A 14,664-nucleotide genomic window follows, 5' to 3' on the forward strand; every position below is an offset into this window, starting at 1 on the left:
TACATCCTAGAGATTCCAGATGGTTGTGTGCTTTGACTAAGTTGTCCTGCAACTTATCCCTTGAAGGTGCAAAGAATAGTAGGTTGTTCAAATAGGGAATCACTGCGATTCCCTGAAGACAAAGCGAAGCGGAGCTAGGGCTTCCCCCATCACCTTGGTAAAGATCCGGAGGTGAGAACGACAGCCTGAACTGCAGAAGAGGAATCCATCTTTACTGCCAACCTAAGATACTTCTGGGATTGGAGTGCGATTGGGATATGTAGGTATGCATCCCTTAAAATTTAATGACGCCATGTAACATTCTGGAATTTTCCTGTTGGCTTTTTTTTAATAAAAACCCTGTTGTCGCTCTTCTGGTGGCACTTGGATCACTACACCCTGCTGCATCAGCTCCTTTAATAAAAAGGACTTAATGGCCAGGGCTTTTACTGGATCCCTTGGGGTATTCGTCACAAGAAATCTTCTTGGGGGGAGATGCAGTAATCTCTATTGCGTAGCCTTGAGAAAGAGTAGTCAGGAAGAACTGATTTGACGTTATGCCTGACCACTGCGGAAGGACATTTTGTAGCCTTCCTCCCACCCGCAGGGTCAAGTCATTAGGATTTTTCGGCTTGAGCAGGAGGATGGAAAAAGGATTCCGCCCTTGCCCTTAGCTTTTTGTGCAGACCAATTCTTCCTCCTCCCCTGGGACTTGTCGTCCTGCTCCTGAGCTCTTTGAGGTCGAAAAAAGGTGCTTCGGGGGTTGTTTCTTCTTTACCTGGAAGGATTTCTTCCTATCGCTGTTCTGTCTAGAATGGTATCTAGATCAGGACCAAAGAGAAGGTCACCCAAAAAGGGAATCTCGCAGAGCTTACCTATTCAACGCTGGATCGCCTGGCCAAGTCTTCAGCCATAATGCTCTCCTTGCTGAATTTGTTAGGGCTGCTGATCTAGCCAACATTCTAATGGCTTTGGCTGAAGCATCCGCCATATAGGCTACCGGAGCACAAGGTAGTCAAAGAATCCAAAATCCCCTGTTTTGTTTTATCCGCTAATACATGAGCTTTTGACTGGTTAACCCAGTATTCCAGGTTTCTAGCGACGCATGTCGTAGCCATGGCTGGCTTTAAATTGCTCATGATCAATTGTCAAGATCTCTCGAGCAAAAGATCCATTCGCTTATCCATCGGATCCCTTAGGATCCCCATGTCCTCAAAGGCTAGGTCAGTGGATCTCGAAACCTGAGAGAAGGCAGCGTCAAACTTGAGGACTTTGTTCCATACCACAAAGGGGTCTTCCTCAAAAGGAAAGAGTCTCTTGTGGGCTCTTGAGAAAAAAAAAAAAAAAAAAAAAAAAAAAAACTGACAGAGTGTACTGAAAATGTTCGCCACTTAGACCCGCATACATACGATCATGCAGTGTCAGCTCCTTTTTTCCCCCCCCCCTTCGCTTAGGCCAAGGGTAACATGTACGGCTCTAAGAAGCCCATCAACTTCTTCCAGGGATAGCTTAAACTTGGGGGGGGCCACTTCAGCCCCTTCACCCTCCTCCTCTTCCGAATCGTCACTGGAAGACACAGGGGATTGTTTTTCCCTGGTAGAAGGACCTTCAGGCAGAGTCTCTAACACCGGGACAGGAAGTAAACCCTGGGAAGACTGATGTGGAGTGCTGACTAGCAGCCGGACTAACTGTCACGGAATGTTTGAATCCTGCCATAGAGTTCCTTCTTTAAAGAGGCAACCGAGTCATCACAAACGGAAGCAGATTCCTCTTTGACCAAAGAAGTAATGCAAGTACTGCATAGAGCTTTTTTCCAATTTTCAACCATCTTGGCTTCGCATAAGGGGCATCTTTTTCCCCAGGTCAGAGCTTTTGGCCTGAGAGAGAAAAAAAAAAAAAAACAAAAAAAAAAACCCGGGGGACCCTTAGTGAGACCCAGTCTCCGCCTGCGGACCACCAAACAAGGTGCACTAAGAAGAAAATACAGCCTCCAGTGCCCAGACAGGCCCTCGCCACCATGGGGAAAGAAAAGAGACCGGAAACCCCAGGTAAAAGAAATGGGCAGAGTTAATCAACTGCCCCCTACCTGACCCTTGTTGGGCCCTGTGCCCACTGCTGCAGACACCGCGTCCTCCATAGCGGGTGTGCAGCGCTCCACTCGTGGCTTTACATGCTGCTTTCGGACTCTCATAGTGCCACTGCACCAGACCGAAAGTGGAAATAGGAGCCGTCACTTCCCAGAATACTAGAGCGGGTCACCGGACCTTCTGCGGCAGGTGTTTCCTGTGGTCCGGGTGGGAGGAATCACTATCTCTCAGGTGCTGTCCAGAAAGATACCTAGGGAAAAAAGAACCAGTTACGGCGTTTCTGGGAAGTCTTCCAGGACGGCACCCTGAGAGATGACTGGTCCACCTGACAGGAAACACAATCAATCAAGAGGTTAAAGGCCCCCACCCCTCCCGATGCTCTTCAGTTGTGACAAAGTATTGACCCACACCAGTGCACGAGAGTGAAAAACATAACCACCACCACACTCTAAACATTACATGTTTCCTAAATAGAACGGGTGGGAAGTAGGCCTGCTGTCCTGGAAGACTTCTCAGAAACACCGTTACCAGTAAGTGTAACTGGTTCTTTTCTCAAGTCGTCTTCCAGGACGGCACTCTGAGAGAAGAGCAAGTAGCTCAGGCCTACCTTTAGGGCGGGACCACCGCTTGCAGTAACTCCACTCTATAATGCCTCAGGAACGTGTTCTGGCTTGACCATGTAGCGGCTCTACATATCTGCTCCACCGAGGCCCCCTTGAAGCCTCTGAGGAAGGAGCCACCAGTGAAGGGAGTTCTTTACTTCGACCGGAATGGCTATCTCTATGTCCAGAGAGTCTCTTCTTCTGTCCCAAGAGGATAGAAGGAAGTGCTGGAGGGGCCTGGAGTGTAGCTGTGCCCAAGGAACTGCTGGGATAGCTGACGTCATTAGACCCAGAACTCTCATGATACCTCTGTAGGAGATGGTGCTTGCCTGTAACAGCAACCTGACTGCTGATATGAGGCCCTCTACCTTGCCCTGAGGTAGAATTAACTTTTGTTCTGAAGAGTCCACCAGGAACCCTAGATACAACTTTGTCTGAGCAGGAGTCAGTGAGGACTCTTCCCTGCTGACAATCCATCCCAGGTCTTCTAAGGTCTGCATTACTCTGGATAGATCCAGAAGTAGTTGATCCCGACTTAGACTGTAAATCAAAATGTCGCCCAGGTATGGAAACAATTCCACTCCCTGGAGGTGCAAAAAAGCCACCACCTCGGCCATGACCTTTGTGAAGACTCTCGGACTGGATGCCAGTCCAAAGGGGAGGGCTGTGAACTGCCAGTGTTGCACTCCCTCCGGAGAGGCGATCGCAAATCTCAGGAAGCTTTGATGGCCCTGAAAAAAAAAAAAAAAAAAAAAAAAAAAAAAAAAAAGGGACTTGAAGGTCTTTTAAATCCAAGGTCACCATAAACACTTCTTTGAGAGGTCTCCTGAGGGAATAGACACTCTCCATGCGTAACGAAGAAAAACATTGAGGTTCCTTAGATTTATAATAAGACGATACCTTCCTGAGGGTTTTGGTATCACGAAAATGTGGGAATAAAACCCCTGACCCTGCTGGTCCACTGGAACAGGTATTATAACCTCCTGACTGGCCAGCTCTCTTATATTCTGAAGGATTCCTACCACCTTGCAAGGATCCCTGGGAAGGTAGGTCAAGAGAAACTTGGGGGGTGGAGGGGAGAGAAACTCCAATCTGTAACCCTCTCTTATGATCCGAAGTACATAGGGGCTTTGGGTGATCCTTTCCCACTGCGAGGCAAAGTGGGAAAGTCTGCCCCCTACCGGAAAGTCATTTGGGGGTCTTGTCAACTGACTTCTGGCTGGAAGAGAGAACGCCAGTTTTTTTGTTTGTCTTTTCCTGCGCCCCGTCTATTAGGGGAGACCTTTTTCTCGGAGAAGCGATTTCTTGCCTGGGGGCCACGAAAAAAACGCTTCCTCTCTCTCCTAGGTTTGGTAGGAAATTTTTTCCCCTTCTCGGTAGATATGGCTAGAGCCTGATCTAGGCTAGCACCAAAAAGGAGCGTCCCTTCAAAAGGGAGACCACATAGATGGGTCTTGGATGAGCTATCCCCATCCCAGGTTTTAACCCAGAGGGCTCGCCTGGCTGAGTTTAGTAAGGCACCTGTCTTAGCGGTTGTACGCACTGTCTCAACCGCAGCATCTGCTAAATATGCGACAGCATTCCCTATGACCTCCAGAGAATCCAGGACCTCCTTGGATTTTGAGGTTCGGGATACGTGGTCCATTAATTTACAGACCCACGTGTCGGCATTCCTTGCGATGCAAGCTGAGGCCAATGCGGGGCTCATAGCCGCAGCGTTAGCTTCCCAGGCTCTGCGTAAAATGGTTTCAGCCCTGCGATCCATTTGATCCTTTAAGTTACCGGCATCTTCAAAGGAAAGATCCGACTGCTTAGAGACCTGTGCTAAGGAGACGTCTAGTCTAGGAGTTTTGAAAAACTTTTCCTCATTCTCTAGCTTTCAGAAGATCTTCCATGTCGTCGGCAGAAAATATATGTCTGATAGACCTGGATTCCTCCCTCCCATCCTCCTCTTGGCTGTCCACCACCCCTTCATCAGAAAACTCCTGATTAGGAACTTCTAAATCACACTCTTCCTCTGAATCGTGGGGGAGTGGATACTTCAGTACCTCCGCCCGATACCTCCTAGAGGAGGCGGAGCTCTCCTGGGAAGAGGCATCCTTACTAGAGTGAGCCTCTGAATCCCTAGGCTTAAGGGTGGCCTGAAAAGACTTTAAGGCGGACAGCATCACAGTTTGCACAGTAAAGAATTCCTTCATTATCTGAGAGGTCTCCTTCCCTGTCAACTTCTGTATGCATTTAAAACAGAAGGGCTTTGGATGTTCTGGGGGTAGCCTGTCATTACAGTTCCCACATCGTTTAGAGCGGGTGGAGGATTTCACAGGACGGCTGGCAACCTCACGGGCGATAGCGTCGTCCCCTGAAAAAAAAACACACAGGCATACACTGTGAGAGTCGGAGGAGAAGAGTTGGGGTACCCTCCCCCTCTAAACCTCCGAAGGCCGGTCAGACTCACCCCCTGTGGTCTCTTCCATGGCCGCAGACCCTGCAGGTCTCTCCTTCTCATGTTCCATGCTACTTCCAATCTCTCCCTGGAGGTGCTGCATACAGGAACGCAGAGGAGACATGGGCGCCTGTTCCCTGTGGCTTTTTATATCTTCTGTATGCTGGCTGCAACTCGCCACCGCCATCTTGCCGAAGACAGGACGTGATACTGGACCTGAGGTCACTTCCTGCTGCAGCCCTTCCCACTCCCTCCTCTTAGAGGAGGAAGTGATGTCATTTCCTGATCTTCAGGAAAATGGTGCTGAGCTACACTCAGCAAGGCCTGGAAGAAAAGCTCTCCATGCAGAGCTTCTTGCCGCGCGACCTCCCATGAACGGTCATTCCGGTCGGTGGACAGGCGGGCGGACAAACGGCAGCCCTGGCCAGACCCCAGACTCACCTCCTGTGGTCTTCTAGCCAGTAGAAGTGAAACCACCAACTCCTGCAACTGCGCGGCCACCGCACAGGTAAGGAAGGGCAACAGGAAATTTGGCCCCTGAAGTTCTGGGTACACCACCGCACCCAGGGTTCTTCAGCACTCGGGGGGGGGGGGGGGGGGGGGGCTCTTCCATGGAAAGAAGCACGGTTCTGCTGCCTCCCCCCCCCCCCCCCCCGAGACACGGATTGGGAAACCCCCCAGGGAGGATGAGAACCATCCGGCCGGACCCAGAGGCTTCCCAGGCATTTGGTCTGGCTCACCAGCCCCAGGCTTTTAGGTCAACAGAAAAATAACAAGCGGTTTCGCTGTGGGGAAACACAATCAAAAACTGAGGAGCATCAGGAGGGGCGGGGGCCTTTAACCTCTTGATTGATTGTGTTTCCTGTCAGGTGGACCAGTCATCTCTCAGGGTGCCGTCCTGGAAGACGACTTGAGAAAGTTTTTTTAACTTAATGTAAAGAGTGCATGAAGGTTATTTATTAAAAAAAAAAAAAAAAAAAAGGGAAGAAGGGAGGAGATCTGCTGCCCTATACTGTCTAAAATTTGTAAGTGGCTTTCCTGCTTAAGATCACAGACTTAAATATGTATTAGCACTTCCTTTGTTTGGGTCATTGGTTTGGAAATCCCTGAAGGAGGAAGTGAAGAGGAATAGAGAAAGTCTGAGGCACATGTCCTGTCCATGGAAGAGCTGTTACTGAATCCAGACTAGAAGCAGTTATTAGGCAAGTGCACCTACATTTAATAAATTTACTCATTTCCCATAATGTGTATGTATATTATATATGGACTGGTGACAGAAGTATATCTGTTCCCTTGTTGTTATCTTACATGCACTACACCAGATAATGAAGTCTATGATACAGTGTGTGTGTGTGTGTGTGTGTGTGTGTGTGTGTGTGTGTTGGTCACCTTGCTGTTTGTTAGTAGGTAAATCAGTATACAGCAATAGAGTTTATTTGTGGTTCTTGATATTTTAATTAACCCTGTCCCTTCTGGTCTGGAATTCCACAGCTAGGTTTTACATTAGAGCTCAATCAGATCTCCCCGTCACCACTGAACTTGTATTCAGGTCTTTGACATAAAGAAAGATGCTGCGTTGTGATCATGGGGCCCGGCAAAGGAACTTTGATGCAACATCCATCTGTAGGTATCTCTTATTAACTATACATACCCCAGTATACAGCTGCGGCCAAAGGTTTTGAGAATGATACAAATATTAGTTTTTATTACAAAGTCTGCTGCTACTATGGTATACTGAAGTATAAATTACAAGCATTTCATAAGTGTCAAAGGCTTTTGACAATTACATTAAGTTTATGCAAAGAGTCAATATTTGTGGTGTTGACCCTTCTTTTTCCAGAACTCTGCAATTCATCCTGGCATGCTGTCAATCAACTTCTGGGCCACATCCTGACTGACGGCAGCCCATTGTTGCATAATCAAGGCCTGGAGTTTGTCAGAATTTTTTTTTTTTCCCCTTCTTTGTTTACCCACCTCTTGAGGATCGACCACAAGTTCTCAAAAGGATTAAGGTTTGGGAAGCTTTATGGCCATGGACCCAAAATTTCAATGTTTTGTTCCCCAAGCCACTTGGTTATCACTTTTGCATTATGGCAAGGTGCTCCATCATGCTGGAAAATGCATTGTTTCTCACCAAACTGTTTTTGGATGGTTGGGAGAAGTTGCTTTCATAGGATGTTTTTGTACAATTCTTTATTCATAGCTGTGTTCTTAGGCAAAATTGTGAGTGAGCCCAATTGGCCATTCCCTTGGCTATGAAGCAACCCCACACATGAATAGTCTCAGGATGGTTTACTGTTGGCATGACAGAAGACTGATGGTAGCGCTCACCTTTTCTTCTCCAGACAAGGTTTTTTCCGGATGCCCCAAACAAATGGAAAGAGGAATAATGAGAGAAAATGACTTTACCCCAGTCCTCAGCAGTCCAATCTCTGTACCTTTTGCGGACTATCAGTCTGTACATGATGTTTTCCTGGAGAAAAGTGGCTTCTTTGCTGCTCTTCTCGACACCAGGCCATACTCCAAAAGTCTTCTCCTCACTGTACATGCAGACGCACTAACTGGTGGTGCCCTGATCCCGCAGCGGAATCAACTGTAGGAGACGGTCCTGGTGCTTACTGGACTTGCTTGAGCGCCCTGAAGACTTCTTCACAATAATTAAGGCTGGGTTCACACTGATGCAAAATGGATGTGGGGGTTTCTCCGCATCCAATTCGCATGTGAGGAGACTGAGTGGCTTGCTATGGAACCGGTTCACTCATCTCCGGAGCGGCTCCGGTGTGAATTGCACAGGAGTCCTGTGCATCTTCCGGTCCATTTTAGGTCTGAATTCAGCCCTGAAACGGTGAACAGGGATGCACCGGACCCCTGCTGTGAGTCGCTCCGTGCTGCAATGTGAACCCAGCCTGAACGTCTCAACAGATCCTCCAGACGGATAGAAATTGGGTCACCAGCCGTCTGGATTTCACAGGCAGGATCGGATATCAGCAGAAATCCACCACTCAATAGTGTCTGATCAGGTCTGCCTGAAAAACCTAACAGGCTGACCTGATCGGAAAGCCCTTGTGAAAGGGGCCTTTGTGGCAGGGATGAAATGCAGTGGAAATGTTTTTTTGTTGGGGGAGGGGGGGGGGGGGGGGAGGGGAGATCAGGTTCATTTTAATGGCAAAGCGGGACTTCACAATTAATTGCAATTCATCTGATCACTCTTCATAACATTCTGGACTATGTGCAAATTGTCAGCATAAAAACTAACGCAACAGACTTTGTAAGAATTATTATTTGTGTTATTCTCAAAACTTTGGCCAGGGCTGTATGTGCAAAATCCCACCAGGATGTCTATCAGGCCCTTTGCTGATAATACCAGTTTGTGTATTGGATGTACTATTAACCACTTCCAGTTTGGCCAATTCAAACATTCCTCTCCTATATGTAAAAGATATCTTTTGCTATAAAAAACACTTAGGCTGGCCATACACTGAGCAAATGTCCTGCGGTTGCAGGAAAGAAATTTGCTCAATTCCCCCCATCAACACAGCCAATGTTGATACGGGAACCCCTCCTGCCAGGCCACCATCTTCTCCCGGCAGGGACAGCTTCCCCTGCCGGGAGAAGACAGAGATTGCTAGTGGCTATAGCAGCCACTAGCGATAATTGCAGGTAAAACCCAGCATGCTGGTTGTACCCAAGTTGACCAATCTACTGTACCTAAAAATCTCCAGAAGCAACATTTAAAATTCTTTACAGGTTACCAGTTTAGAGTTACAAGGGAGGTCTGTGTGGCGCAATCGCTGTTTACATGTGTGCAGATCGATGTGTGCGAATTTGAGTACACTAGAACAAGGGCGCTTTCATTTTTTACTTTTTTTTTTTTAAATTGTAACGTACATTTTTTTTTTTTTATCACATTTAATTCTATCAGAAGGGATGAACATCTTTTTTTGGGGAGATGTGGGGTTCATTAGACCTCTTTTTGAGATCAGATCAAACTAAGATCGGTTTTATCTGATGCTTTTACAAGCTGGTAATGACTTGCTTACATGAGACTTGAAGCCAAATGATGAAATCCTTGTAGTTTCTGGTATTACACAGTGGGAGGAATGGAATCCATTCCTCCCACTGTGTCTCAGGAACCGGATGCCACCGGTTGCATCCTTGCCGGTCTCCCTTATCACTGGGGAGAGCCCGGAAAAAAGTGGTGGCAGGAAGGGGGGGGGTGCCTTTTGCCACCTGTAAATGAATGTAATCCAGCGACTCTTTAGCCGCTCAAATTACTTTTACTCAGCATTGCCAGCTCCAAAAATGATATATGAATCATTACTGCAGCGAAGACTGAGATGTACCGGGTACAGGTACATCCTATGGACGGGAAGTGGTTAACCGCTTCTTATATAAAGCTTGTATTATTTTCTACTATACTGGCATAGAGCCATATACTAATGCTTAAAGCAGAGTTCCACCTAAAAAAGGAACTTCCGCTCATTTGTCTCCTCCTGTAAGGTGAATTTACCCCCCCCCCTCCCCAAGTCCCGCTGACCTGAAACGTGGCAATATCACGCTATGAGCCCTGGTATAGCCGCGTCACTGGTCCGGGGCTTAGAAATCCCCCGCAGCTTAATCTCCAAAACGTACCCCATCAGGAGGTATGTCTAGGAGTATTGTAATTGGTTGGCGCCATCACATGGGTGGTGTTGACCAATCAGAAGCTACGTAGCCCATCCTGTCAGCAGGGGAGAAGAGGAGAGAAAGCCAATTGGGATTTCTAACCCCTGGAGCGGTGACGCGGCTATACCAAAGCTCATAGCGGGATATCGCCAGTGGGACGGGGGGGGGGGGGGGGGGGGGGGGGGGGGGTGAGGAGGGGGTTCTGTGTAAGTTCACCTTACCTTTCTGTAAAGGTGAACTTACACTTTAATGTCATATGCTGGTTGCAGTAGTTCCTCTGCTCTGAATTACTTTGAGTAGATTATTAGTTAATTTTCTAGAAAGGGAACTGTCTCTGTTCACAAAGACCCTGCCAACTTTATGATCAAGCCTAATCTTCCACTTAGGGCCCCTTTCTCACTGCTCTGTAGCAAAAATCACAATAAAAACTGATTTTGCTGTGTTTCAGATGTGTTTTTGGGTTGCCTGCTCCTGTGAATAATGGACATGTGACCAAAAACCTGGTGCATTTTTACCGTGATTTTCCCATTCATTTCAATGTGGGAGCTTCATTTTTGGTGCAGTTTTCAAAATGCACCGCACTTGTAACGCAGTGGTGTGAAGAATCCCATAGGCTCTAAAGGGAAACATTTTTCTTGCAAGGTAAAAACATATTAGTGTGAAAGAGCCCTTAGCGAAGGTTCTGGTTCTCGTATTTACCTACAGGTTTAGCACAATACCCTGGTTTGGGGAGAGGCAGTTCTCATAACACACACCGAGTGCTACAAAGAAAAAAAAAGTTTTGGCTTTAGATGTCCTTTAACCCGATATTCAGTGTCACATGGACTGTAGCAGTCTCCAGTTAGGGCACTTTCACGCTGAGGCTCGTGGGGGTGGTGTCGGCGGTAAAGCGTCGCTATTTTGTCGGCGGTAAAGCGTCGCTATTTTAGCGGCGCTTTACTGACGTTTTAGCCGTACTTTTCGGCCGCTAGTGGGGCACTTTTAACCCCCCCACTAGCGGCTGAAAAAGGGTTAAAAGCAGCACTGCCCATCGATTTCAGTGGGCAGGGGATCCTAAAGCGCCTCAAAGAAGCTGCTTGCAGGACTTTTTTTTAGCGTCCTGCCAGCGCAGCGATCCAGCGTGAAAGCCCTCGGGATTTCACACTGGAGAGACAGGGCAGACGCTATTTTTAGCGCTATAGCACCTCAATGTGAAAGTAGCCTTATTCTTTGCTCTTGGAATCCCTGATTGGAAGCCATTGTGAGTGTGCCCTGTACAGTGTAGCCTTGGCTCTATAATCAGGGCCCTCCTGTGCTCCTATCACATATACAACCTTCCCCATCCTACAGATTTCTGTACCTGTGGGGGAATGAATAATGAGCCGGCTTATACATTTCCTGAATGTTCTACACAGAGGCCAACCCTCTCTCACCTTCACCAGAGAACACAGCAAACAGGCTCTTAGATGCCGCAAATCTTTCGGAACCGTTTCCAAAGCCATAGCTACCGAGAGCGGAAGCGCGTCTGTACCAACACAGGAAATCCTACCGGCTGCTGGCTGGCAGGGACCTTTCTATGGTGCGCCTCCGCCGTCGCTCTATCCCACTCTGTAATCTCTATGGTGCTGTTCTAGAGGCGGCCTGTAGGTGGCTCACGCACAGCACGTTTTGTGGAGGAGGGGAGATGGTGAGCTCATGTTGTGTATATTGCACAGGAGGTGATATGGACTCATGCTGTTGTTGTATACATTGTACAGGAGATTACTCAGACTTTCCGGCTATTGCAGTGTGAGGAGAGAGGAGTGCTGCCATTGCAAAGATATTAGAAGGTTAACCACTTCAGCCCTGGAAGGATTACCCCCTTGATGACCAGGCCATTTTTTTTGCGATATGGCACTGCGTCGCTTTGACAATTGTGCGGTCGTGCGATGTTGTTCCCAAACAAAATTGATGTCCTTTTTTCCCACAAATAGAGTTTTCTTTTGGTGGTATCTGATCACCTCTGCGGTATTTATTTTTTGCGCTATGAGCAATATGACAATAATGACAATTTAAAAAAAAATAAAAAGCAATCATTTTTTAGTTTTGCTATAATAAATATCCCCCCAAAAAATATTAAAAAAAAAACTAATGTCTTCCTCAGATTAGGCCAATATATATTCTTCTACATATTTTTGGTAAAAGAATTGCAATAAGCTTGGTTTGCGCAAAAGTTATAGCGTCTACAAAATAGCAAATAGATTTATGGCATTTTTATTATTTTTTTTTTTTTTTTACTAGTAATGGCAGTAATCTGCGATTTTTATTTTTTATTTTTTTAGTGGGACTTCGACATTGCGGCAGACAGATCGGACACCTAACTAAAATGTTTGACACTTTTTTTGGGAACCAGTGACATCGTTACAGAAATCAGTGCTAAAAATATGCACTGTTATTGTACTAATGACACTGACAGGGAAGGGGTTAACAGGGGCGATCAAGGGGTTAAATGTGTTCCATGCAGGGATTTTCTAACTGTATTGGGGATTGGCTGCCTTGGGAAACACACAAATCCGTCTTCCTGCATAGCAGAAAGACAGGATCTGTGTGATCTCCACCGTCAGAACTTGTTTACACAGGCAGATCCCCGTTCTGTCACTGCGGGGAACGACCGCGGGTGGCCGGCGGTCATCGAGTCCGCCCCACCCACTGATTTGCTCCCCCAATGTCCAGAGGGTACGTGCGCACCAACAAACTAGCGTTCTCCAGAGCCAAAGTACAATGATGGCGATTCGCGGGAAAGAGGCGTCCTGCCGCAGTACAATGGTCGGCAAGTAGTTAATGACCAGGCCATTTTTTGCGATGCGTTACTATAACTGACAATTGCGACGCTGTACCCAAATAAGATTTGATGTCCTTTTTTCCCCACAAATAGAGCTTTCTTTTGGTGGTATTTGATCACCTCTGCGGTTTTAATTTTTTGTGCTATAAACAAAAAAAAGAGCGACAATTCTGAAAAAAAAAAGTTTTACTTTCTGCTATAAAACATGTCCAATAAAAAATGTAAAAAAAAATCAAATTTCTTCATCAATTTAGGCCAATATGTATTCTGTTACATATTTTTGGTAAAATCCCAATAAGCTTATATTGATTGGTTTGACCAAAAGTTATAGCATCTACAAAATAGGGGATAGATCGGACACCTAGCTGGCACCTTTGACACTTTTTTGGGAACCGGTGACATTATTACAGTGATCAGAGCTAAAAATATGCACTGACACTGTATAAATGGCACTGGCAGGGAAGGGGTTAACATCAGGGGCGATCAAAGGGTTAAGCGTATTCCCTAATTATGTTTTCTTACTGTGGGGGAGATGGGCTCACTGCATGGATACTGTGATCTGTGTTCCTGATTAGTAGAAACACTAGATCACAGCATCCATGCCTGACAGCACGGCAGTTCTCTCTCTGGGGGGAGCGATCGCGGCAAGATCTCTCGGAAGTGGGGACAGTTACCCAAGTACCCGTGTCCCCCCCCCCAAAAAAAGGTGCCAAATGTGGCACCAGAGGGGAGGGGGGGGGGCAGATAAGCAGAGCTTCCACTTGTTTAAAGTGCCATAGTGTGAGGAGTACATAGATGTGTTCACTCAAACCCCATCACCTGGCGTGTGCTATGGCAGGGATCCTAGTTCTATCAGTTTGGTGGCACAACTGGCCCCTTTTTCTACTAACCCCCCCCTTTTTTATGCCTGGTAGTCATATCATTAACACAGTTCCTGTCCTAGGGTGACATGTTCCTTCACTGTATTTATGGAGGAGCAGCAGCAGTGTCACCCTAGCATAGACTACAGAACCTCTCCCTTCACATTGTTTTCTATAACATGGGGGGAAGGTATATTGTCATTTACAAAAGTGTACTAGGCAGGGCTGATAACACTGCAGAATGCACAGGACATTACTGTTATCGAACAGATATATATATAAAAAAACTCTTTTAACCACTTAAGGACTAGCCTCGTTTTGGATTTTAGGTGTTTACATGTTTAAAACTGTTTTTTTTTTGCTAGAAAATTACTTAGAACCCCCAAACATTATATATGTTTTTTTTTTCTAACACCCTAGAGAATAAAATGGCGATCGTTGCAACACTTTTTTTTTGCACCGTATTTGCGCAGCGGTCTTATAAGCGCACTTTGTTTGGAAAAAATTAACTTTTTTTGAATAAAAAAATAAGACAACAGTAAAGTTAGCCCAATTTTTTTTTATATTGTGAAATATAATGTTATGCCAAGTAAATTGATACCCAACATGTCACGCTTCAAAATTGCGCCCGCTCGTGGAATGGCGTCAAACTTTTACCCTAAAAAATCTCCATAGGCGACGTTTAAAAAATTCTACAGGTTGCATGTTTTGCGTTACAGAGGAGGTCTAGGGCTAGAATTATTGCTCTCGCTCTACCGGTCGCGGCGATACCTCACATGTGTGGTTTGACCACCGTTTTCATATGCGGGCGCTACTCGCGTATGCGTTCACTTCTGCGCGCAAGCTCGTCGGGATGGGGGGGTTTTAAAAATTTGTTTTTTTATTATTTATTTTAAATTATTTTATTTTTTTTTACACTGTTTTAAAAAAAAAATTGTGTCACTTTTATTCCTATTACAAGGAATGTAAACATCCCTTGTAATAGAAAAAAGCATGACAGGACCTCTTTAATATGAGATCTGGGGTCAAAAAGACCTCAGATCTCATATTTACACTAAAATGCAATAAAAAAAAAAAAAAAAGTCATTTAAAAAAATGACATTTAAAAAATGTGCCTTTAAGAGGCGTGGGCGGAAGTGACGTTTTGACGTCGCTTCCGCCCAGCAGTGTCATGGAGACGAGTGGGCGCCATCTTAGCCTCACTCGTCTCCAGGCACAGGACGGAGAC

At 46.2% G+C, this 14,664-nt stretch overlaps 1 protein-coding gene and 1 long non-coding RNA gene across 2 annotated transcripts in view; one reads left to right on the top strand and one right to left on the bottom strand.

The window, feature by feature from the left end:
* Positions 1-11,380, bottom strand: part of SUPT4H1 (SPT4 homolog, DSIF elongation factor subunit) — a 30,424-nt gene extending 19,044 nt beyond the window's left edge. Inside the window, exon 1 of the mRNA XM_073616537.1 lies at positions 11,189-11,380. Coding sequence (XP_073472638.1) covers positions 11,189-11,257 — 69 coding nt within the window. The 5' untranslated portion in view covers positions 11,258-11,380. The remainder of the gene's footprint in view (positions 1-11,188) is intronic.
* The window catches only part of LOC141128903 (uncharacterized), a 32,312-nt gene continuing 29,013 nt past the window's right edge, over positions 11,366-14,664 (top strand). The window contains exon 1 of the long non-coding RNA XR_012241747.1: positions 11,366-11,442. This is a non-coding gene — a long non-coding RNA (uncharacterized lncRNA). The remainder of the gene's footprint in view (positions 11,443-14,664) is intronic.

Source organism: Aquarana catesbeiana, linkage group LG02 (genome assembly GCF_042186555.1).
Source record: "Aquarana catesbeiana isolate 2022-GZ linkage group LG02, ASM4218655v1, whole genome shotgun sequence".
In the NCBI taxonomy this organism is placed as follows: domain Eukaryota; kingdom Metazoa; phylum Chordata; class Amphibia; order Anura; family Ranidae; genus Aquarana; species Aquarana catesbeiana.